Source organism: Ochotona curzoniae, unplaced genomic scaffold (assembly GCF_017591425.1).
Source record: "Ochotona curzoniae isolate NIBS_2020 unplaced genomic scaffold, NIBS_Ocur_1.0 contig_43, whole genome shotgun sequence".
Classification (NCBI taxonomy): domain Eukaryota; kingdom Metazoa; phylum Chordata; class Mammalia; order Lagomorpha; family Ochotonidae; genus Ochotona; species Ochotona curzoniae.
In genome coordinates, this window is record NW_024466218.1 from 21,263,642 (window position 1) to 21,288,201 (window position 24,560).

Sequence of the window (24,560 nt, forward strand, 5' to 3'; positions counted from 1 at the left end):
TAGGACTCTGCATGCCAAAGAAGATTCATCTCCAAAAACAGAGCACAGCCACCATGCCACCAGAAACTTACCAATGCCCATGATAGTAGGATCACATCCAGTGGTAAAGTAGCTCACCACTCTGGCCAGTGGTGTGAGGTTGTGTTTTTTGACAGCATCTTCACTAGCCAGGATTACTGCTCCAGCACCGTCACATACTCCCTTGAGAACAAAAACATGGGTTAGCTAAGGGATACAGGAATCCAGGTCATCAGAGTTTGAGGTAATGGCATACCACCTGTCAAGGAGTGGCAGTAGGAATCTGGCAGCAGAAAATGAGCAGTAGCACTCTAGCAGTACTACAGCAAGTAGTACTACTGGAACTCTGGTGGAGCAAGTGGATTATTTTAGATACCAAATGCCACCTCACTATGGGAAAATATGTCAGAGAAAGTCTCGTACCAAAATGTGGGTAGCTACAAAAAGAAATCTGATGAACTATGTATACAAGGAAGAAAAAAATATGAAAACCAAAATAATAAATCTAATAGGTTCCTTTGTGACAATCTGAAAAAGACAAAGAAATCAGATCAGCATAAAGGCTCTAGCTATAGCACGTTGTGTTGTACTATGAAAAACCTACGTAATAGAATATGAACCCTACTAGCTTAAGCTAAATAAACAGGAATCAGCATGCAAAGTATCTAAAAGACCTCGCTTAGCCACTGCACATGGAACACACTGGCGAGATATCAAGCCCAGCTGGGTGGTGACACCAACCGAAGCATTTCCTGCAGTGACGACACCATCTTTCTTGAACACTGGTGGAAGTTTCTGTAGATCTTCCATGGTTGTATCGGGCCGAGGATGCTCATCTACTTGCATGGTCTGTTTTCCTTTCCTTGTCTTCACCTCAATCGGTACCATCTCCTCATTAAAGTAGCCAGCATCATGAGCTGCAACAACAGAGAGAGAAGAAAGGAGACCTTATTCTTTAATCTCTGGCATATCCTTTACCCATATTTACTTTGTCACTTACACAACTTGTCTTTCCTGCTCTACTGTGCAATTTAATACACTGTCATGCATGGATGCAGGTACATTTTGTACCTTTTAAAGCAATAATACTTTTGATTGTTGACTGCATTTTTTTTTTGGACAAAGTACTGCTAGGCTGTGAGTACTATTTATTATCTATGGATGTAGTGCTAAACAAATGGATTTCATGTTTCTAAACCTTTTTGTGTGAGATAAGAAACAAATAAAAAGTTGCCAAGTTGTCTATGGTACTAGGTAATATGACAGAAAATTAACAGCCATTGGCAACCACAAAAATTAAATGAGCTTGGGTTGTAGTAGTAATCTGTACCTTTAGGAATAAGATAAATCAGGAATAGCATCATGTTAATTTTTGATATCAATATGCAGTTGGCAAAATACTTCCCTTATCTGCCGTCACTTGGTTTTCTAAGGCAAATAATGTTACCTACTTTCTAGATGCCCAATGAACAAATGTCTTAAGTGAGGTCAGACAGCTTGTAGAGGGCAGAATTAGAAACTGGACTGACAACTCTGGCTCTCCAACCTTATTCTTCTGGGGTCACTGCACTAGGACACGGAAAGCCAGAAGAGGTCAGCTCAGCTCTGGCCTTCTGATCCCTTGGAAATGCTCTGACAGGTCATTCTCGCTACTTAAATATTTCACAGTGCTCCTATTAACCTCTAACAATTTAGTTCCAAAAACCTTTTTCAGCAGACTAACACATTGTTTCCACTCATTATACTAATAAACAAGCAGTGGTCCTTTCCAAACACATCACCCCACGTGGTTGCCACAGGGAGCCATCATGCTGAGGGCAGACAACCTCAGCAAGTTCTGACAACATCAATTCAGGACAAAAAGTGCCCAGAGAGAAAGAGGAAGGAATGCTACTTCAATATTGACTTATTTTAAAAGGGAAATTCCTAGTAAGTTTTATAAAAATTGACAGAATAGCTGATAATTTCAAAACAAATAAAATAATACAAAGAGGCGATTTTCAGAGGTATGACTTTCGAAGTGGTTTTATCATACGATAATCTTAAAGGGAAATAATGCAACTTTCCCCCCAGAGATCTTTTTTCTCTAGAGAGTGCCCTTGTGCAGCTTTACTGACCAGCTTTCCACCTCTGCTGTGACTGCAGGGCATAGCTGTCACATTCTTCTCTGCCGATCTTGTGTTTTGCAGCAAGGTTTTCTGCAGTAATTGCCATGGGCATTTGCACATGTGTATCTGTTAATGATTCCCACATCGTATCTTCTAGCTATAAAAAAAGACATTAATAATTTGGTAAAAGTGGCATCTTTTGAAAATAAAATGTTATTTTTAAATTTAAATAATCAACAATTCTCGTACGCAAAAGTGAAAGCAGACTTTTGGTAAGTATTTGCTGTTCCTATTCCTAGTTGGATCTGGGACTTTTAAAGTTACTATTTTGGAGAGGTACACTCTCCCAGCACTTGGTGTTAGCATTGTCAGTCTCTTTCTTGATGGGCGGGGGGTGGCTGATGGAAAGCCTATAGTCCTAAGTGTGCAGGGTAAGATCACAGGGAAGTATTCTACAACTGAAAATTACACACTCAAGGTTATGTTTGCTAAGAATCCTGACACCAACTCCCCATGTGATGCTTTCCTGCAGCCACCGCTGAAAACCAGTAAGGAATTCAGTGGGAGAGGACAGCTGTGTTCATTTTTCACCCTATGCCTTTGAGGACAGGAACAGCTGGTTCTATCAGTGATTTGAGACTGAAAAGAGCCTGGGGTAGGCTTCCTGGATTATAGAAAAATATATTTTTAATAAAGAGTAAATGATTATTCACAAAATCCCCTCTATGCCTCCAGTGTTTGGGGCTGAGCCAGACCAAAGCAGAGAGCTGGGAATTCCATCAAGGCCTCTTGGGTGGCAGAACTCATTACTTACTACCTGCTACCTCCCAGGTGCACATTAGCAGGAAGCTGAAATAGAGATGGCACTACCACTTGAACCCAGGAACTCCAATATGGGATGTGCACATCTAACCCAGAAGGCAAAAATGCCTGCTCCCCAAAAATATTTAATCATCGTCCAACTAGTTAAGAGGCTCATGTGGGTAGGTGTACCCCATTTGCTGCTTCATCATATCACCTTTTGGGTTGCTGACTTGTCAATAGATTCAGTATCTTAAAATATTTCTAAAATAATCATCTTCTCTAAGTTTCATTCTTTCCAACTTCCAAGTTGGCAGATGAGGAACTGGGTAACACCTTAAGTTGATCAAAACCATTGGGAAACATGAAAAGCATGGATGACACTGGCCGTTTTACATGACAAGGAATGAATTATCATTCCTATTGGTATCATTCCTGTGCTGTAGCTCTTACGGGTAGAAGCACTGGTTTTTGTCCAACTGATTTGGAATGATATAATCTCTTTTAAATGCAGTGCTTTATGTGATGAAGAAATTTATTTAATAGAGATTACCCCCCAATATAACTTCTATACATCTTGATAAAGATTTAATTACCCAGATTACTAATTATTTAGTACAGATTCATTTTCATCTACTTCTTCCCTTCCTCCAGTTTTCCCAATGGCTACTCCCACATGTTAACTCCACCACTAGGGGCATGTCAAATAAAGTCTAATTTTATGTGGATTAAGATGTCTACATTAACAACCAAAACAGAGTTTTCAAATAGTCTACAAATTTCAACTCATTCAGATCTTTCCAATTCCCCCATTAACAACACTGATTTCAAAATTAGTTTTCTCTTCCTTAAAAAAAGTAGCCCATGAAAATCACTCATCTGATGATAGAAGAAATCAATGTGAAAAGCATAATGGCTCTACCTTGATGTTTGCTCCCAATCTGGTCCCAAAACGTATGTTTCTAATGCAAAACGGAGACTGACTCATGCTCTCGGTGCCTCCACACAGGACAACCTCAGCATCTTTTACACAAATATCCTGTTTAAACACAAAAGAACAATGAGAAATACTTTCACTGTGCCCAACATAGGTATTAGTATGTACAAAGAACTTATAAATTAATGATTATTCTAAGAAATATTGTGTCTTAGCTAATAGGTCTCATGAAAGTGACAGACAGTTAAGCTAATGTTAAAGTAGGGTAGACAACTTCAACAGATTTCAACTTTAACAGACTACAAACACTTGTGACTGAAGAGCACACCCTACCTATATTCTACACAGCACTTTAAAAAATGTATTTATTTGAAAGGCAGAGTTATAGAGAGAGGAAAGGAGACAGAAAGATCTTTCATTATCTGCTTGTTCATTCCCCAAATGGTCACAGTGACTGGGACTGGGCCACCTCAAAGCCAGGAGCCAGGAATTTCATTTGGGTTTTCCACATGGGTGCAGGGGCCCAAAGACTTGGGTCACCTATTTTGCTCTCCCAAACCATTAAGCAGGCAGAAGTGGAGCAGCTGGGACTTGAACTGATCGCATAGGGATAGTGTTGTAGGAGATGGCTTACCCTGCTATGCTACAATGCTGGCCTCTCTGGCTAACATTAACTTAACTCATATAGAAATCTTGAAAATGAACAGATGTTAACACTTGGCATAAAGGAAGACAAATCTTTTAACAGAGTAAAAGACAATTTTATCCCATTAATGGATATATTCGAAGGAGGCTAGAGATTTTCAAGACCAGATCAACGTAAGGGTTATTCTTAAAAAGCAATTAATTTTACTTTTCCACCTTTTCTCACTGTTTAAAATTAAGCATCTGATGTTTAAAATTATTTCTAGAGCAATCAGAGCCACTGTTTAAGATATACTATTAAAGAGACATTAATGTGAAAGTAATGAATTCATTATAATATGCTCGTATCTTATTTTCTTATTTTACTTTAAAAAAAAAGCAAAAAGTTTGGAGTTTTTTTGTTTGTTTGTTTGTTTTTTAACAAATAAAATTAGGTTTCACTGTGCTCTCTTTCCCTGTGCTCACAGGAACAAAAGGATTCCCCTAGCTGTCTTTTAAAATGGCCATCTTAGTTGTACTCTTACCAAGTCCCTTTGGAATAAAATACATTTTTAAAAATCCTGAGTTCTTCAACTCTTCTCCTTGTCCTGCAGTCTTCACTCAGTGTTTCAACTTGATCTGCATTTTTATAACTAAGTAAAAGTAATGCCTTTAACCAGTTCCCTCACTCAATAGATGGCAATGATCCTAACAGCTATAGTTTCATATCACGGTTTGAATATTGAGATATTAAGTGTAACTCTGACAGAGTACTGGAACACAGGAAGTACTCCATAAGAATGACCATCAGACCTTTTTTTTTTAACAACATTAGGTAAAATATACATTATAGAAAACTTAGTAACATGTGTACAACGGGAGTCCATTCACAGAGCAATGCCATCACTCCCATCATTCATAGGCACAACTCATTTCCTTCAGCAACTGCTATACTCTGAAGCACTCACCCTCCCCCAGCCCCCTGCAAACCCCACTCTGCTTCCTGTCTCTATGAATTTAGATAAACAGAATTCTATATGAGTAACTGTCCTTCTGTGACAGGCTTATTCTCCTTGAAATTTCCACTCCAATCATTTAAAAATGTTTTTAAGAAACTATTTTCTTCTAGTGAACAGTCTTCTAAGAAAAATCAAATATTGGCTCCTCCTAATAGGCCAGAATGCTACAATGATTTGAGGCATTTCATCCAACAACGATTTGGAAAATATGTTCAGGTAATGAAAGAAAAAGCTGTCTGTACCTGGCACCCATTCACGATGGACTGGAACCCAGAGCCACAGAGTCGATTCACAGTGACAGCGGGGACCTCTTTGGGGATTCCTGCACGCAGACCAACATGCCTGGCCAAGAATATGGCATCGGAAGAAGTCTGGAACAGAGGGGAGAGGGAAAAGAATTTCTCCATAAATCTAGGAATAAAGAACATGCACCAAATACAAGGATATGCTGGCAATCTGTCAAGAATGATAAACCACCTGGCCCTAACATAAGGTATGTTACACAAAGGTAGAGCATATTTAAATAATGTTAATGCTATGAATAAAAGCTGCCATTTGTTAACTGAATGTGTGTCTGTATGTTTGTAAAATATACAAAACATACAATTTATCATCTTAACCATTTTTGAGTTTACCAGTTAATGGTATTAAATACATTTATCATGTTGTGCAACTGTGGTCTGTTGGTTTTTAAATATACCAAGCACTGTTTGCAATTGACAGAAATCCTCACAGCTAGTTCTCAGTACAAGACAGAACACCATAATGCACAGTAAGAGTTATTTAAAAACACAACAGTCTATCTCAGGGCAAGCCTTAGGAGTAGCAGTTAAGATGCCTGCCAAGACATCCACATCCCACATCAGTCGGCCTGGTTCTAACACCTGGCTCTGCTCTTGATCCCAGCTTCCTGTTGATGTACACACCCCAGGGGGTGGACAAGACACAGACTGAATTTCTGGTTTCTGGCTTTGACTTGGTCCGACCTCCAGCTACCATGGGTATCTGGGACAGGCTGGCAGATGAGAAAGATATGTCTACCTCTCTTAAATAAATAACAAACAAGAAAGATCAAATCTTTAAAAAGTGGTTCAAAATAATATAGCTTTTCTCAAACACTGAAGAAGTGGACAAGACCATACTTCTGCACCTTGGAGTACTCTATTGTTTTTATTTGCACACTTAAAAGATCTGTATTCGAGAGAATGATCTGCAATCCTGTATTTATAGCAGCACAATTTGCAGTAGTGAAGACGTGGAATCAACATAGGAATGAATAAAGAATGGCCGTCATCAGAGGAATGTATAAAGAAACTGTGATACATCCCAGTGGAATACTTCTCAGTCACAAAGGAGAATGAAATCTTGCCATTTGCAATAAAATGTCTTCAGCTGGAAACCATCATGTGGAGCAAAGTCAGCCGCAAAAGGACAAATATCACATGTTCTCCCTGATATAAAACAGCTAATATGTCAAATACTATATGTGTTTGTGTGTATACATACACATATACACATAAGCAAACACATACATGCACACACACACATAGGTATATATTAATATACATGAACTGTTCCAGGAAGACTAGCATTCTGGGATGGTAAAGGTGCCACCAGTATGCGGTTCTACTCCAAAATAAAAGGAAGATTCCCCAACAAAACTTGTAAATATCTCTCTATGTTACATTGCTAGGTTTTCTACCTTTGCTTGTAGTTATCCTATCATGTTACATTTAAATGTCAGAAAGTGTTAAAGTTGTAACTGGTACTAAGACACTATACAATTGTGATAATATGGGGGGCAAAGGTGGGAGGGGAAAATGAGGAGGCAGGAAGTTGAGGGAGAGGAATGAACTCCTATATCTACAACAAAGATAATAAAAAACTTAAAAACAACCTGCACTTTGAAATGGGCCATTTTTCCAAAATATAGGAGATTCCAGTCAACTTCAGTCAGCGTAACAGGAATTCTCCTCTGTTTTAACCTAGGAAGAATGCAGTTTGGAGGCTGGCATTATGACACAGCAGGTAAAACTGCCACATGTCATACCAGCAATCCATATGGGAGTGAATTTGTGTCCTGACTACTCCACCTTCAATCCAGCTCCACTAACAGCCTGAGAAAAACAGGGGAACATGATCCCATCGCTTGGGCCCCTGCACCCACACGGGATGCTGGAAGAAGCTCCTGGCCTTGGCCTGTCCAGCCATGGCCGCTGATGACATTTTGGGAAGTGAACCAGTGGATGAAAGATCTCTGTCTCTCTTTCTGGAACTATGCCTTTCAAATAAATACATTCATACATATTAAGAAAAAAGATGTAATTTTGAAATTTTTTTTTCTGTTTCTGCTTTCTTAACTCTTTTCTGCCTATAAGGCAATCCATGTTCAACTCATTGGAACACTCACATTTTAGCTCAGTTCTAGAACTGCAGACACAGTCAATTTGATCTTTCAGTTTATTGTCATTTCACCTTTGACAATATTCACCAAGTGAATGAGCACAGCACCAACAAACAAAAGATAAATACTGTGAGTAATGAAAATCAACTCCATTAGGAATTGCTTCATGTTAGCAATTAGATAACAGATGAAAGGGACAAATTCCTAGAAAGACACAAATGATTAAGTGTGACTCAAGATAAGCAATTTTGAAGGACCTCTAAAGCTCCTGTATCAGAGGACTGACTCAGATCCCAACCTCCTCCTCCTGTTAAATGCACCTTGGGAGGCTGCAGGTGGTGGCTCAAGCAGCTGGGCTCTCATCAGCCCCACGGGAGACCTGGACTGAGTTCTCAACTCCTGGCTTTAGTCTGGCACAGTCCCAGCCATTGCTGGGGAGTGAACCAGCAGATAGACAATCTGTCTCTTCCTCTCTCTCAAATTAAAAACAACAATAATAAATTTAAAGTAGATATAATAGCAAGCATTTACAAAGTCTTCCCAAATAGAAAGGGAGGGATCATTTTTCAACTCATTTCGTGACACCAAATATATACCCTGACACCAAAACCAGACAAAGACATCACAAGAAAACTACAGACCAAGCTCTCTTATAAACCAGCCTGTAAAGAGCCTTAACAAAACACTGCTAAGCCGAATCCAGCAATGTATAAAAATAATTATTTATTCCCTATGACCAAGTGACATCTGTCTCAGGGATTCAAGGTTAGATCAACATCTGAATTTCAATTAATATATTTCATTGTATAAATACAATATAAAACAAAAATTGTGATCATTTACGTCAATACAGAAAAAGCATTTGACAAAGCTCCACAGCCTCTCAAGATAAAGAGCACTGAACAAATGAGGCCTGGGAGAGAACTTTCTCAACTTGACAAAGGGCATCTATAAAAAGCTCAGAGCTGTCATCACATTTAATCGTGAAAGACTGAATGCCTTTCCTGTAAGGTCAGGAGTAAGACAAAGATATCCACTTCCCTGTCATTTTTACACAACATCATGCCAGGAAAAGAGAAAAATATCCAAATTAGATTTCATTGTATCCTAAGGGAGAAAATAAGGAAAACTTATTTATTCCATGTGATACCTAATGAATGCTGAATTCAGGCAGAAAAACTTTGATATTTATCAAATGTTATTTGAAGTCTATTCCATTCTCTTATAAAGGCCTAAGCCCAAATGCTCATTAATTATGCACTTACCACTCCTCTAAGAAAGATACCTTGGACTGTTGGAAAACTCAGTGCAAAAAAGACTGCATTTGGAAACAGAGGCACAGATACACTTAGTGACATTATCTACAGTGACTGTGATGGGAGGTTGGAGAATCCATGCTGAGAAGAAACAAAGATTTCAGAGGGAATAAAGTTCCTTCACATCAGTAACACTTTCAAATCAACATAAAGCTTAGGATCACACCACATCTTGACAGTATCTTCACCATAATCCAACCAAATTGTCCCATGAGCCACCTCTCTGCAAGATGCTACAGACCCCTAGACTCCCAGGGGCCCCGCTGTAAATCTCACTGCTTGAAAGAACTCTGTCTCTTCTTCTCTATGTACTCTGTAACTCTGTCATTAAAATAAAAATAAATCTTTTGAAGAAAAAAAAAATAAAAAGCTTAGACAAAGGGAGAAAGAGGATAGGGCACCTAAGATGAGAATTTGGGAAAAATATTTATCAACTACCGACAATCCCTACACAGACAGGGGTGCAAGGCAGCGGACTGTACCTACCAACCCCCTCCCCATGCCTGTGGACAGAGGTGGGGATTTGATTACTGATCCCTTCTGACCCTGTGGACAGTGGCAGGGAGCCAACCCAAATTTGACCTCTGCTGCATGCACTAGGTGAAGAGCCAGTATGTCTCAAATACCCAAGGAAAGAGAAAAAAATTACATCATAGAGACTAATCCCTTTGGGAGCAATTGTTTCCTAGTTCCAGGGTCCTTCCCAACCTGGGGGAGCTTCTGTCACTTGCCTTTGCTCTTGCACTCTGTTCTTCTCTTTATGTCAATACTGAGCAACAAGTCTGTGGGCCAGGGGCCCAAGGACTTGAGCCAACCTTCACTGCTTTCCCAGGCCATAAGCTGGGAGCTGGATGGGAAGTGGAGCAGCTAGGACATGAACCGACACCCACATGGGATGCTGGTGCTGGAGGAAGAGGTTGAACTTACTATGCTATGGCTTCAGCCCCTGTGCAAATTTTACTTCACGCATTTTTGGAAACCAAGCAAAGAAAGCAACAGGAGGGAATACCTCCCTCTGCCATACTAACCTGCATGACATTGCCTACAACGACACTGTCAACGATTTCAGGTGAGACTTTGCCAGCAGACAAAGCAGCCTTGGCAGCCAATTCACACATGTCAGTGGCAGTGAAATCCTTCAGAAGACCTCCGTAGGATCCATATGGGGTTCGCTTAGCAGCCACAATAAACACACCTGGTGCAATGAGGAGACATTAGTCAGTATGCAGGTTGGTCAGCATCCATAACGTGGGGGGCTCGAGCATCTCACTGGGAAACCTTGTAAAACACAACTTTCAACTAGAGAACTAAAAATCATTGTCATGCAACCACAGACAGAACCAGTCACACCCATAGAAGCAGAGTCATTAGATTCTCTGATAAATACCAATACCCAGGTACCAAGCACTGGGCTACCTACCTGCTATCACTTGAACCCATTCTGGACAGATAACATTCTTGTCCTCAGGTGCTTTATAATGCTAGGTATCATCTGTTGAAAACGGAACCGCCTCCTCTATGAGCTGACTGTTTTTGTTCAATACAATGAAAGATTCTCTAACTAGAAGGTCTCTTAAGGTGTTTTGAGGTCAACCACTCCCTGTAAGAACTCCTTCTAGAAAATACCTGACAAGAGTTTCTATTTTGCTAAAAATCTTTTAACAGTAAGATACAATAAAGCAGTGCACCCATGAATGGATAATTAAAAAACATGATTTCCTCCCACACTGACCTGACCTGGCTTACCAAGTCTTTCAGTCCTACTTCTGCCTAAATTTGTCTCAAGACAGACAAGTAGTTTCTAGAACACACGCTACTTTGAATTTTAAACATATCTGTTACTGTTTCTGGAGTCATGGACAATTCAAATTACAAATTTCCAATACGTTCAGTTACCATCTTTTACTATCCTTTATCCTTATGAGCAAAATAAGTCATCTTTAACACACAGAGCCCACCTAGTATCTGTAGTCAGCTAACAGTAAAGTTCTCCAGACCTAATGACTCTTCTTAGGTAAATATCACTCATGGTTTTCTTTCTATCTTTTAACATTATTTTAATAGTTTTTTTTTTCAATTTTATTTACTTGAAAGGCACAGAAGGTAGGGTGGGGGTCAGTTATCTTCTACCTGCCTGTTCATTCCCTAAATGGTTGCAACAGCCAGGGCTGGGCTGCTGGAAGCCAGACGCCGGGAGTTGGGAACTCCATCCAGGTCTCCCACCCATGTGGGCCCAAGTACTTGGACCACCTTGTGCTTTCTCTCTAAGCACCTCAGCAGGAAGCTGGACTGGAAGCAGAGTAACCAGGTCTCAAAGCAGTACTCTGACATGAGATGCCAGCACCGTGAGCAGCGGCTTAACCCACTGTATCATAAAACCAACCCCTTTATCTGATGTTACTTTCATATTTTTCTAAAGACACTCTAGGTTGCCAACATCCTATTAAAAGAATACTCTGCATTCTATGTACACACAAACAGAATGTATGGAAATTACCTACGTAGCTATTAAAAGAAGCTGAGGCTAAACAACTGCAGCATTAATATTACTGAAATCAGCATTCTGTACAAATTAACAATTACCCTTCCCAAGTTAACTATTGTCATCTGCCAAACATACTTCTGAGCAGCGGGTGTTAACCTGGTGGTCCAGACACCCCCGTTCCAAGTCCGGCTATCTAAGCTTGACTCCAGCTCTGTATTGGCGCCAGCTTCCTGCTAACATGGACCTTTGGGGGCAGCAGTGCTAGCTCAAGTAACTGGGTTCTTCCCGCCCTCATGGGAGACCTGAATTGACCTCCTGGCTCCTAGCTTGGACCTGGTCCTTGGGAGATATCTGGAGAGGGAGCCAGCTGATGGGAGTGTACACTCCTGTTCTCTCTTCCTTTCAAACAGTTGTTTAAAAAAAAAAAATGGGCCCAGCATGGTGGCCTCGTAGCTAAAAGTCCTCACCTTGCACGTGCCAGGATCTCATATGGGCGCCGGCTCATGTCCTGACAGTCCTGCTTCCCATCCAGCTCCCTGCTTGTGTCTTGGGAAAGCAGTCAAGGACAGCCCAAAGCCTTAGGGACCCTGCACCTACATGGGAGACCTGCAAGAGGCTTCTGGCTCCTGGCTTCAGATTGGCTTAGCTCCAGCTGTTGTAGCCACTTGGGGAGTGAATCAGTGGACATAAGATTTTCCTCTCTGTGTCTCTTCCTCTTTGCATATCCGACTTTCCAATAAAAATAAATAAGTCTTTTTTTTTTTTAAAAAAAAAGCTCTTGATTATTCAAAGCTAAAGTGTAATATACAACCTGCACATGATTAAGCAGCACTGGTTCCAGCAGCATCATCACACTGACATTTATTAGGCACCTACTAAGTGGCAGTCATTCACTGCTTCCATACAACTCTGTAAGACCAAAACTCGAGCTAGCACAAGCCTTCACAATGATGTGATGGACTGCATGCCAGGTGCTTTGACACACACTAACTTTAACCTCCTCCAAACATCTGAGCTCACATGTTAACATCTTGCCAAGAAAAAAATCAGGGACATTGAAGAATGTTCAACCAGGTGAACAGCCTCTATTCGAGACGAGAAGATTAAAAACAAAATTTAACACTCACAGGCAGAACCTGCAGGCCTGACAATGGCACGCAGGCACGCCCTGGAGAAAGGATCCCCTTTTGAACAAATGATGCTGGGAAAACTGGACACACATCCACACGATCTGCCACATACCTGGTGTCTTTCACAAAAATTAGTGCAAAATGCATTACACACTTATATATCAAATGCAAAACTCTAAAACCCTTAGAAGACAGGAGAAAAATCTATGTGACTTGGGCTTGATAACTTTTTAGATATGCAAAATCATTACCCAACAAAACTTTGTTATGTTGGACTTCATTAAAATTAAAATCTTATTCTTTGCAAGTGATGTTGGTAAGAAAATGAGAAAAAGTTCAGACTAGGAGAAGATACTTGTGAAACATATAACTATAAAGGACTGGCATGCCAAGAATACAAGGTGGTCTTCGATTCTACAAGAAGAAAACCATTCAAAGTTTAAAATAGAAGATCCAAACTGCACTAAAAAGACATCCATAGAGGTGGCAAGCAAACACACGAAAAGATGCTCAATAGTGTATGTCACAAAGAAATTAGACATTAAAGCAGTAAGATACCATCACACAGCTTAATTCAGAATGGCTAAAATCTAAACACAATACTAAAATGCTTGTATAAAACATAACATAAACTCATTCACTGCTAGGAGAATATGCAATACAAAAGAGAATACTCTGTAAGACAGTTCAGCAATGTCTTATAAAATAACCGTATCTACCCTGGTTCTCAGCATCAGAAAGGATAAAGGCAGGTCTGGGAGATTCGGTTAGTTCTTGAGTGCTGTTATAGGAGAGCAAGTCTGGCATTTCAGCATCTTCCTCTAGCTTCTTGCCTTGCTGTGACTGCTCTTAAAGATTTATTTATTTATTTTGAACAAGTAACACAGAGAGAGGGAAGACAGATCTTTCACCATCTGGCTCACTCTTTAGATGGTCACACTGGCCAACATGGGCCAGACAGAGGCCAGGAACTTTATCCTTGTCTCCCACAGATGTGGCAAGGGCCCAAAAACCCAGGCCATCTCCTAACACAGCAGGTAACCGGACCACAAATGGAGCAACCAGGATACAAGCTTGTGCCCATATGAGATGCCAGCAGTACAGGTGGGGGCTGCCATGACACAACGCTGCCCCCTAACCTGTGATTCCCATTACATACAACCCTGCAGGGTTGCTACAGAGCCCAATTGATGTCAGTGCCATGCCTTTAAACCTCTAAAACTGAGCTCAGTAAACCTCTTTTCTTTGGTCAAAACTCACAGGACTGTTGAACAGAAAAAGGGAACCTTAACATAAGCTAGGGACTTCAGTTAAGAACAAACTCTCAATATTAGCACACCAATGATAACAAATTCACCACACTTACGCAAGAAATTAGTAGGAGGGGGCAAATGCTAACCCTCTGTACTTTGGTCTCTGCTTCTCTATAAATGTAAACCTGCTCAACAAACAACAAAACCTTGGGCAGAACATTCAGGGCTGAAAACAGTTTTGGCATTACAGAAAGAGAAGAGAATGGAAAAGGAAAATATTTGGATAAACAAATGGAAATTTTTCCAAATGTGATAATAGATGCATGGATTCAAGCTTTGGACATCCAAATGGAGTAACTATATCAACCACACACACACACACACACACACACACACACACACACACACACACACGTCCCCAGGGCACATCATGGTCAAACTTCTGAGAGCCAAAAGATAATGAACATCTTAAAAATGCCGAGAAAAAAAAAATGAAGACATTTCAAAAGGTTTGTGGGAAAAAAAATAGTAATTAAAAAACTAAGATTATGCAAGTGCCAAAAACTTTAAAATCTATGTGCTTTTTCAAAATATGTATTTCCACAGACTGTAAGACCTTTAATATGTAAGGGTTTACACTAAATTTATCTTATAAGTTCATTGCTCCACATACTTCCCGAAGCACTCTTACACAGCACACATGCAAACGAAGTAAGTTCCCTTCATGACTTTCTTTCCTAGCCCTCTTACTTTTGAGCTTCCTCTCTGCTGCCATCATTCCTTAGTGGATGCTTCCTGACTTTCAAGATTAGCTCAAATGATGTCGTCACTGAACTACTGCAATTATTCAAAGTAAAGCAATTATTACAAAATGTGCTTTTTCCAAATAACCTGTAACATCCAGATACAAATGTCAGATACTTTAAAGATTCTTAATCTTACAATCCTATAAATTAGAGATTCTTGTGAGCTGAAAATGCTGAAAATGCCAGCATGAAGAGAGCTGCTTACCTTGATATCATTGTGCTAGGTAAACATTTACTCATTTTGTTAGAGCACTACAGAGAGCAAAGAGGCAGACTGAGGGAAACTGCTGCTGCGTGGACTTCTGCGGGAGGAAGGCAGCTAAGCTACCTGCTTGCTGACCTGGCAGAGATTCAGGGACTGGGCCCACAAAGCCACCAGGCAGTACAACTAGCATTCGAGGGGTGAGCTCGCACCAAGCCCTGGAAGCGCTGCTGATGAAAACCAGGGGGCTCAATCAGCTCCTCTTGGACATTGAAACGGCTTAACATGCCCTTTTTCCTACAGTAACCCCGGTGATCGCTTTTCTTCTCAGCTTCCTGAAAGCACCTGGGGGGATATGACCTGCGAGAAGGATGCATCCTTGACGTAGTCCAACAAGCCTGGAGTTGTCATGACCCAAAGCTCAGAGCTCAGTTTCTAGTCACAGCTACTACCTACACAAAATCCTCAACTTATCTGGACATTGGTGTCCTTATCTGTACAACAGAAAAAACAGAGGGGAAAAATGTGACAGCACAGCAATCTGTTTCACAGACTCATGAAGTTCCCACTTCCTTATACATGTGTGGCATTTTTTTTCCTTGTTGGGTCACAGTTTTTTTTTTTTTTAAGTCAGATTTTCAAAGAGGTTTGTATCATAAGAAAAGGTTTCATCAATTAAAAAATGTTTTATTTTTAAGATAGCTGGTTGCCATACTGATTGCAAATGAACTTGGTTTTCTGGATACCTCATCTAAAAAGACAAAAACAAACAAACAAAAAAAAAAACGGTGCACTGCATTTTACAGTAAAGGTAGTAAAGTTGAGCTGGGAAAGGCACCAGGGTGTGAAATCCTTATGTAGGAAGCCGGATACATGGCCGTTTGCTCCAGGACACTTTTCGCTCCGTTTTCACACATGCCATTGTGCCTGACTGCTAGATCTCCCCAAGTGATGCCAATCTCCCTGCTCCACTTGGTGGAGTGCCAGGCTCCAAGGACTTCTTAGCCTATTCTTTACTTCGTTATGAACGCTGCACGGCTCAAGCCAGAAACCCCGTAGCCATTTTTGGCATCTTCTCATCAATCACCGTGTTAAATCAAAAGCCGTGCAGACTGACCTCGGGTCATTCCTCACGCTTTCCTTTCCCAAGCCACTCCCCTCCCCTCCAGCGGTGTCAGGGTTCAGGAGGGCTGCTGCTTGAACCACTGCAGGAGATCCTAAATTGGTCTCAGGTCACAAATCCCTCGTGTAAATCCTTGGATCCCCTTCCAGGAATTTAGAATGAAAGTTCCACCTTCATCATGGAGCTCTAGGGCTCCGGTCCCACAACATGCCCAGTTCCAAGATTCCGACGTATTCATCTCCCTGCATGCTCTTTTTCACTGACACATGAATCCTACCTGTAACTCTACCAAGTTAATAACTGTGAAACTGACGTCCTGAATGCCTGCACTTTGTGGCTGTCACTCAAAGCAGAGGGAAGGGGAGAGGAACAGAGCACCACCCAGCAATTCTGGGGTAGCAGGTCCCACAGGCAGAAATTCCCTCAGGACCCACCCATCCCTGCTCAGGCAGGAGCGGGGCTCGCCCTACCGGGCAAGTGGGCACCTGCTTTGCCTACGCCGCCTCGAGCCACCCCAACAACAACCAAGAGGGAGTGACCTCCAAGGTCGGAGGCCCGCCCGAGTCCGGTGGATGGAAATGATGCGGAAGCCGCGTCGTATGCATCTTGCAAATGTTTCTTCTTTGGCCTACACACTATTTTCGGGATTCTTTTTTTTTTAATCGAGCCCCCTCTCCGGAGCCGGAAAGATCGCAGGAACTTCAGCCCACGATGTCCCCCACCCTGACTCTCGGCCGGGTTTGGAAGCGGAATCCGGGGCTTGGGGACGGACAGACCAGGCAGCTGCGCTCACCTCGGAGAAGCGACATGGCTGCGCTCGGGCGGCGGGCGGCGGGCGGCGGGCCTCGGGTCTGGGATTCCAAGGGTGCGTTCCCCCTCTCCCCGGCCTTAAGGACGGAGGCGGTTCCCAGCGAGGTCACGTCACGCCCCTTCCCTTTCGCCTATTTTCCCGGCCGCGGCCGAGTAGCCGCGGATCCGCCCGCCGATGGCCACTCCCACCCGTCGCCTCCCTCCCGGGGACTTGGTGTCCTGTGAGAGCTTTTCCATCACATCACAGGCTTTACTGACTTTCCCGGTTTCTAGGCTGAGAGGACTGGTTGTCCCCAACGCCTCAGGAAGTAACCCTCGTTCCCTTCTCCCCCGCCTCAGACAACACTTCGCAGGCGCCGGGACTCCAAACGCCCCGCCGGGTTCCTCCGGAGCGGGCCGGGGGCGGGGCGATGGCGCGGCGGGATTGGCTGGGGCAACGACTGCGCAGAGGCTGGTCCAGCAACCAGTTCCGGGTAGCCGGCGGCGGGCTGGTGCGCGGGTGGGATGCTGGGTGGCAAAGGGGGTACAGCGAGGATAGTAAGGTCGGGCACGCCCGGATCCCCAAATGCAGCCCCCAGATGAGCCCGCAATATTTTCCTTATATGATCAGGCCCAGTGGCCTGAAAGGATTATGAAAACGAGGCAGGCGAAGTGGGGCCAGGGGACCGGGAGCTGCGGGAGTTAAGGGGTGCGGGGGAGGCTAGGCGGGAGGGAGGTGGGGGGGCCCTCCGCCGCCGTGCCCGAGAGCCCTGGCCAATGATGACCAGACCACTGCGCAATCTGAGTTCTGGGAACCAGGTGATGGAGTGTGCTCTGAGCACGGACTGAGGCCGGGCGAGTGGGCGCTGCCTGGCGGAGAGTCAGCGGGTGGAAAAGCGGTGGGGGGCAGTCATGTTTGTTCTGGCCCTCTCCCAGTACGGTTGCTTTTAGAACATTAGTGCCTCCATTTGAAAGGTAGAATTACAATGAGACAGACAGATGCCCGCTCACCCAGGGCTGGACTACATCAAAGCCAGGAGCCCGGAACTCGTCCAGGTCCCCCGGCTGGGTGCCCCTGCTGTCTTCTTGGGCGCTTTAGCAGGGAACTGAATGGGAAATATGGGATTCTGGTGCTCTAAACTGCGCATCGGCCAACTGCACAACCCTCATTGTGCAGTTTTTAAAATTCAGCTGTTTATAACGAATCTTTAAAAAGTGAACTTTCATATGTGCAAACTTACTTCTTATATTCGGTTGTTTAATACGTTGTCCCTTTGCTGTATCAAAGCATCTACCTGTTCCTCCATTAAACCATTTTATTTTTAAATTTTCATTTTATTTGGAAGGCGGAAACAAATGTAGTTTACTGTTGCCAATAATGGGACAAACTTCATTATCCCCTTGCTGCACAGAAGACACAATCTCACACTGAATTTTTAACTCAAAATATCTGACCTGAATCTTATTAACAGAACAAATCCAACTTAAAGGACATGTTGCAAAACAGCCAACACAAATTCTTCAAAAACACCAATGTTTCGAGAAACAGAAATCTAGACTGGAAATATCACAGCCCAGGCATCTCCCACATTTCCAGGGTCACTTTCTGGGAAATACTGTAGGCCGAGTAGCCGCCATTTCCAGGGTGACTTTCCAGTGCTTAAGCGTGGTTTCCTGGTCTTCCTGTGACAGTCAAAATTGGTAGGTTAAGCAGCAGTGGCTTTAGCAGTAGTGGAAACAGGAAAGCTGGTGAAATGGGTGGGGCCAAGACAAGATTTTTGATTGGGTAAATGAATCTAAATGAGGACAGTAAATTTGCTCATCTCTAGTGCTTTATAAAGTTACAGATGTACTCACTATTAATCTAACCATTATACATACAATAGGTTTAAAATAAGGGGCAAATATTAGCTTGGATATGATTTCATCCTTTCAGCAAATACCTACTTTTAAGAAGTTTAATTTGCCAAACAAGAGTGTTAAGTGCACGAAATTCAATGTATGTACAAAGTAACACTGGTTTGCCCAACTCCCTCGTTTTATGTTTACTCTAAGTCTTGCTGTGTTCCCCTAGCTTAAGACATCATCTTGCATTCAGGTGAAAGTAAATATTGTGTTTTCTTCTATTTGAAAGTTATTTGCAATACTCAGCAAAATGATGTTGATGAAAGAGATAATACTTTGTTGATGCTTTTCCAGCCAAACCCCTCCAGAAGCACCTGCAGTTGAGCAAGTCTAGTTTCCTGTTCCTGTAACCGGAGAAACTACATACCGTGGGTGCAGTGTAGGGAACTGCGGAACATCTTGTAGGAAGCTTGGGGCATTGGCTGGGTAATCTGAAGAGGATGCAAAGCAGCAAGCTTCACTCTGATTGGGTACAGGGACAAAGCTGTTTATTAATAAATCCTATCTGGAAAGAGGGCCAGTCAGAGCAAGGATAACACTGCAAAACAACACCTGAAGTTTTGTATTAGCTGGGAGCAGGGGTGTTTATTACTGCGTGGCCTTACCTTTCTCTGTGCCTGGGCAGAGTTATGGCCCTGGTTGGTCTCTATTAGAAGGACCCTGTCTGATGTGTGGCACTTTGTAAGGTGGCTTGTATGCAGAAGGACAGCAGGGAGCACCAAGTCAGTTCTGCCACTACCCACCACCCAAGGCTAGCTCTGAAATATCAGACCAGTTGCCTGATGTTGGCCTTTTTTTTCTTTCTCAGCTGTTACTAGAATGAGTGTATAATGCATGAAATTTAGCTCCTTTGAAACATGGTTTTCCTGTTGAGGCATTGAAGATGCGCCTACTCCTGGGTAGCAGGTGAACTGTCTGAATGAGGGGATCTGGGTGGGTTCTTTGGTCAGCCACCCAGAAAGAAAAAAAAAGGGGGGGGTGACTCTCCTTAGTCTGGGAATTGAGTTCTGGAGGTGGCCTTCCCCCCACAGCACACTGTGAGGGCTTCCCATGTCATGGTGTGTTCCAGGATTGGTCCTAAGAAGGAACACCACTCCACTCCTGGGAGTGTCTTGTTCTAGAACTACTGTTGTCAATTTATATTCAGTTTGGGGTTACCAGTTTTAGAAGTCCTGGTACCTATTGGGAAAGTTCCCACTTTCTCAAGGAGGGTCTTCCTTAGCTACGCATCTGTTTTTTCCTCTCAACTTTGGAGAAATATTGTATTCATTTTTCTTTAAAAAGGTATGGAATTTGGGGATAATTGGCTTTTTTTTATTACAGTCGTTATCCATGTACGTTTCTCCAATTTGGGGGGAGGTTGTCATTGTTTTTAAATTCCTCCACACAGTATTTCCCATTCCTTAAGATTTACTTATTTTTATTGGAAAGTCAGATTTACAGAGAGGAGAGAAAGATCTCCTATCCACTGGTTCACTCCACAAACAGCTGCAACGGTTGGAGCTGAGCCATTCTAAAGCCTGGAGCTAGAAGCTTCTGTTGGGTTTCCCAAGTGGGTTCAGGATCTCAAGGCTTTGAGCCATGTTTGACTGCTTTCCCAGGCCTCAAGCAGGGAGCTGGATGGGAAGTAGGGCAGCCAAGACACGAACTGGCACCCATACAGATGCTGGTGCTTAGGGTGGAGGATTAGCTAATTGTGTCAATGTGCCAGCTGCTTCCGATTTCTCATGCCTTGTCTACTATATACCATATGGGTCTAGCTCTAGACCCTCTGTTCTGTGTCATTAATCTACCAGTTTTCTCCTTGGCCAAAACTGTTTTAATTTTACAGATTTAAAGTATTTGCTTATTAATCCCGATGATCTTACTGGGTAAGTCATCCCCCACCTTGACCTTTGGGCCATTGTTTGCCAACCTCTGGCTTAAAAGATCATGCAATGCATTGACTATAGGCTCCAAAATGAAGTTTCTCCAGAGAATTCAATATGTTTCAGCCCAGATGTAGCTACAACCATGGTCTCTTTAGATTGGGCATATCACTTCATTCAAAAGTATTTATTACCAAAATTTTATCCATAGCCATTACACACATTTTTGTATAAACAAGCATACAGGTTTGTTCAAATTGGAAAAATATTTTCTTCAGTATCTGTCTTATCATGTTAGATATTCTCCTGAATATGATGTGAATGCCTTCAGAGGCAGTCCTTCATCCAAACTGTTACAGTGCATTATTCTGAGATGGTGTCACTTCAGCAAGTAGAATTTCATCTGATTAAACCCCTTTATTGGAATTACAAATGTTAAGAAAAAAACAATCTAGGATCTAATGACCTTTATAACTAAAAAAAAACAAATGGTTTGTCATCCAGCATTGACTTCTAATTTTTTAAACCTTTCCTCTGATTACGGCACAAATGCGTAAAAAATTTGGCTCATGCAACAAGTTCATTTGAGAAGCCATCCAGATCATCTGTGAAGAAAGACTACAGGGTCCTTTGCACGTTGTCGTGTTTTACTAACATCTGACTTAGGCAGATGTGAGACAAACACCTCAATTGCTGATTTGGAATTAAGCCAAGTGTGTAAAAACAGCTTTGCTATGCAAAAGAAATGGAGTCTAATTTTCTCATTACTGTATTCCTAATACATTAAGATCCTGTGTAAATACTGGCTGAACTAATAGTAGGAAGTACTGTTAATTGTTTTATACATTTTTTAAACTCCCACTTTGAACAAAACACTTCAAATGTAGTACTAGGAGAATCCAGGGACTCAAGTCCTGTTGACATGCTCTGTGGGAGGAGGGGAAGCCTACCTGTGGGCCTAATCTGCTTGTTAGGTGAGCCTACGGGTCCCATCACTGCACCTGCAGATGCGATGGCATAGGGAGAATGCAGGTGGGTACAGGTTTGTGCACTTCAGCCAGTAATTTCATGTGCTCATACCTTAGGATGGGTATACAGGTCCCATGATGTACTTCAAAGTGTTGGATTTGCAAGTGCTTGATTAAGTAACTTCAAAAATACTAATGTTTGAAAAGATAAAGCTTCACCATGATGTCAGGGAAAATATTAAGTTTTTATATCAACATTTCAGAGAAGCAATTGGTAAGTCCGTTATTTTTCTGACTGCTAAAGGCACATTGTGAGAAAAGGTCCATTAAATTTTATTACATTTAGTATTTTAATTTTTAAATTAAATTTTAAATGTTGAAAAGATATAGCTTGGTGCAGAGTTCAGATATTGACGTTGAATTAAAGTCATTATTGATTCCATGAAATTTGGTGAGTTGAACTGACTTTAAAGATGCAGAGAAAAATGCTAACATAGAAGTTTTTCTAAAGATGTCTCACTCACCTTTCAAGTGTGAAGTTTAACTAAAAGCTAGTTATTTAGCAGCAAATTACTGTGTGGGAATTTACTGCTAGTGACCTATACATTAAGCACAGTTCCAGTGAAAAACTTCTCTTTTTGGAGTCTATCATTTCTTAGGGTAAGACTGTTCATGACACTCTCCTGCTTATTCCATTCACCATGCTTTTACACATTAAGCCTTTGGCACCTAGTGGTTAACCAATAACAGGAGATGGTAGCTACCCAACGAGATAGAGAGAATGAAGGTATAAGGTAGTACACTGTGAGGACAGTTACTCTGTAGAATGACAACTTGAGACATTTTTTGGTTAAAAGGACAGTATTTACGTGACAGACGGAGTTTCCAACTAAAATGCACCAAACAACAAACTAAAAGTAAACAACTTTAAAGAGGTAGCCACAAACCCAGTTGTTTTAGACTGGCCTTCCCAAGATAGTCAATGTGTGGGCTGACAGGTGTAGGTCATGGGTGATAGTGGTTGTGTGATGCCGAGATGTCCAAGAGATGCCAGCATGTGCAATGTGGATGCAGAGGGAAGTGTTCATGCTCACAACAGCGTTTTTGGACATAACTGTGAGCAGTCTTAACCTAAGCACTGTGTCTTGTTCTGGCCCCAACAGCTGAGAAGAGTAACTGATGAAGAAGCTGAGCTCAGAGCTCATGGACTGCTTAGGGCCCGAAGTGTGTAGTTCCCAGGAGTCTTTTAACCTAGTGACCAAGTCAAAGGGTGGGGTGTATTCTTACTGAGGGAGAAATCCCAATAGGATTCAAGACTTGCCCTCCTGATGTGCATTCATAGAATAGCCTGCTGTTACCAAGATGGTCAAAACGGGAGGAGGAATATGCAGGATTACCTGAGTGCTTGCTTTTGAAGAGTCCAGAAAATCCTTAAAACAAACCTAGGCCTGTTATTACTGGATGCTTTTAAATCTTTATAAGATATTTACAATAACTTTTATGTGGTAAGTATCAAAAATGTTGAAAATAACTTAAAAAGTTGGACTCAGTTACCTAATTCTCTCTATAAACAAAACACAAACCTTTGGCTAACACAGACATCAATGAGCTAATTTTTGGGTTTTCTAAACACAGTAGTCTAGCAATCAAAATCCTTGCCTTGCATCCAAAGTCAGGATCCCATATGGTCCCCGGTTCTAATCTCGGCAGCTCCACTTCCCATCCAGCTCCCTGCTTGTGGCCTGGGAAAGCAGTCAAGGACAGCCCAAAGCCTTGGCACCCTATACCCGCATGGGAGACTGGAAGAAGCTCCTGGCTCCTGGCTTTGGATCACCTCAGCTCTGGCTGTTGTGGCTTACTTGGGGAGTGAATCATCGGATGTAAGACCTTTCTCTCTTGTCTCGCCTCCTCTCTGTATATCTGACTTTCCAATAAAAATAAATAAATCTTAAAAAAATCCGATTCTCAAGCTAAAATTTTTCTCTTACTATGTGGGTTGTCAAGAGTTAGTAATGTCTTATGCTGTTATTTGAAGCTTAATGGCATTAAGATCAAAGGATTTCATTTTGACTTGATTTTTATATCTACGTAAAACCACCATTGTTACTGGTTTCTAGATTTTTGTGCAAGTTTTGTTGGTAGCAGCATGGATTCACATTGGAAACAAATATTTTTTTCTATCTTGCTCACATCTGAATTCTGGCAACGCATTCCTAAGATTATTTCAAAGCCAGAATGACAGATAAACAACTCCTTTTTTCCAAAGCTCCTTGTAGGACCAGGCCAAAGCCAGGAGCCTAGAGTTTCATCTGAGTCTCCTTCATGGGTGGTGGGGTCCCAAACACCTTGGCCAGCTTCTGCTGCTCTTCCAGGACCATTATCAGGGAGCTGGATCAGAAATGGAACAGCCAGGATGTGAATCAGCATTCTGATACGGATTCTGGTGTTACAAGTGACAGCTTAATCCATTGGGCCAAAATGCTGGCCACAGGACAGCAGCATTTTTAGCACAGCTGGTCCTTTAAGTCAAGGCTTACACAAAAAGGTTGGAGAACATGTGGGACTGGATCTTCTAGTTATGTATCAGAAACTCATACTCAAAGCATTTGGTCTGGTGGTTACCCCATTGTCTCTGTATTATTGGCCATTAAAAATATACTGGGATGCTTCTCAGAAGGCCCGAACCCATAGTTTTGTTTTTAAAACATCTCACTGCAAATTCATCCACACTTACAGATAGTCAGCCTGGGGGAACGCTAGCATATATTGTCAAAGTTAGCAGTACCTTTATTCATTAAAAGTCA

At 42.1% G+C, this 24,560-nt stretch overlaps 1 protein-coding gene and 2 non-coding genes across 3 annotated transcripts in view; 2 read left to right on the forward strand and 1 right to left on the reverse strand.

Annotated features, from left to right (window-relative positions):
* The window catches only part of ACAA2 (acetyl-CoA acyltransferase 2), a 28,853-nt gene extending 11,679 nt beyond the window's left edge, over window positions 1–17,174 (reverse strand). Inside the window, exons 1-7 of the mRNA XM_040985000.1 lie at window positions 17,020–17,174; window positions 10,256–10,422; window positions 5,750–5,878; window positions 3,850–3,966; window positions 2,136–2,283; window positions 760–935; window positions 72–201 (exon numbers count right to left, since the gene is read on the reverse strand). Of these exons, the coding sequence (XP_040840934.1) occupies window positions 72–201; window positions 760–935; window positions 2,136–2,283; window positions 3,850–3,966; window positions 5,750–5,878; window positions 10,256–10,422; window positions 17,020–17,035 (883 nt within the window). The 5' untranslated portion in view covers window positions 17,036–17,174. The remainder of the gene's footprint in view (window positions 1–71; window positions 202–759; window positions 936–2,135; window positions 2,284–3,849; window positions 3,967–5,749; window positions 5,879–10,255; window positions 10,423–17,019) is intronic.
* A 412-nt stretch (window positions 17,175–17,586) lies between these two features.
* On the forward strand, window positions 17,587–17,708 carry LOC121159759. The gene has a single exon (XR_005884421.1).
* A 78-nt stretch (window positions 17,709–17,786) lies between these two features.
* LOC121159758 lies at window positions 17,787–17,869 on the forward strand. The gene has a single exon (XR_005884420.1).
* Window positions 17,870–24,560: the final 6,691 nt, after the last annotated feature.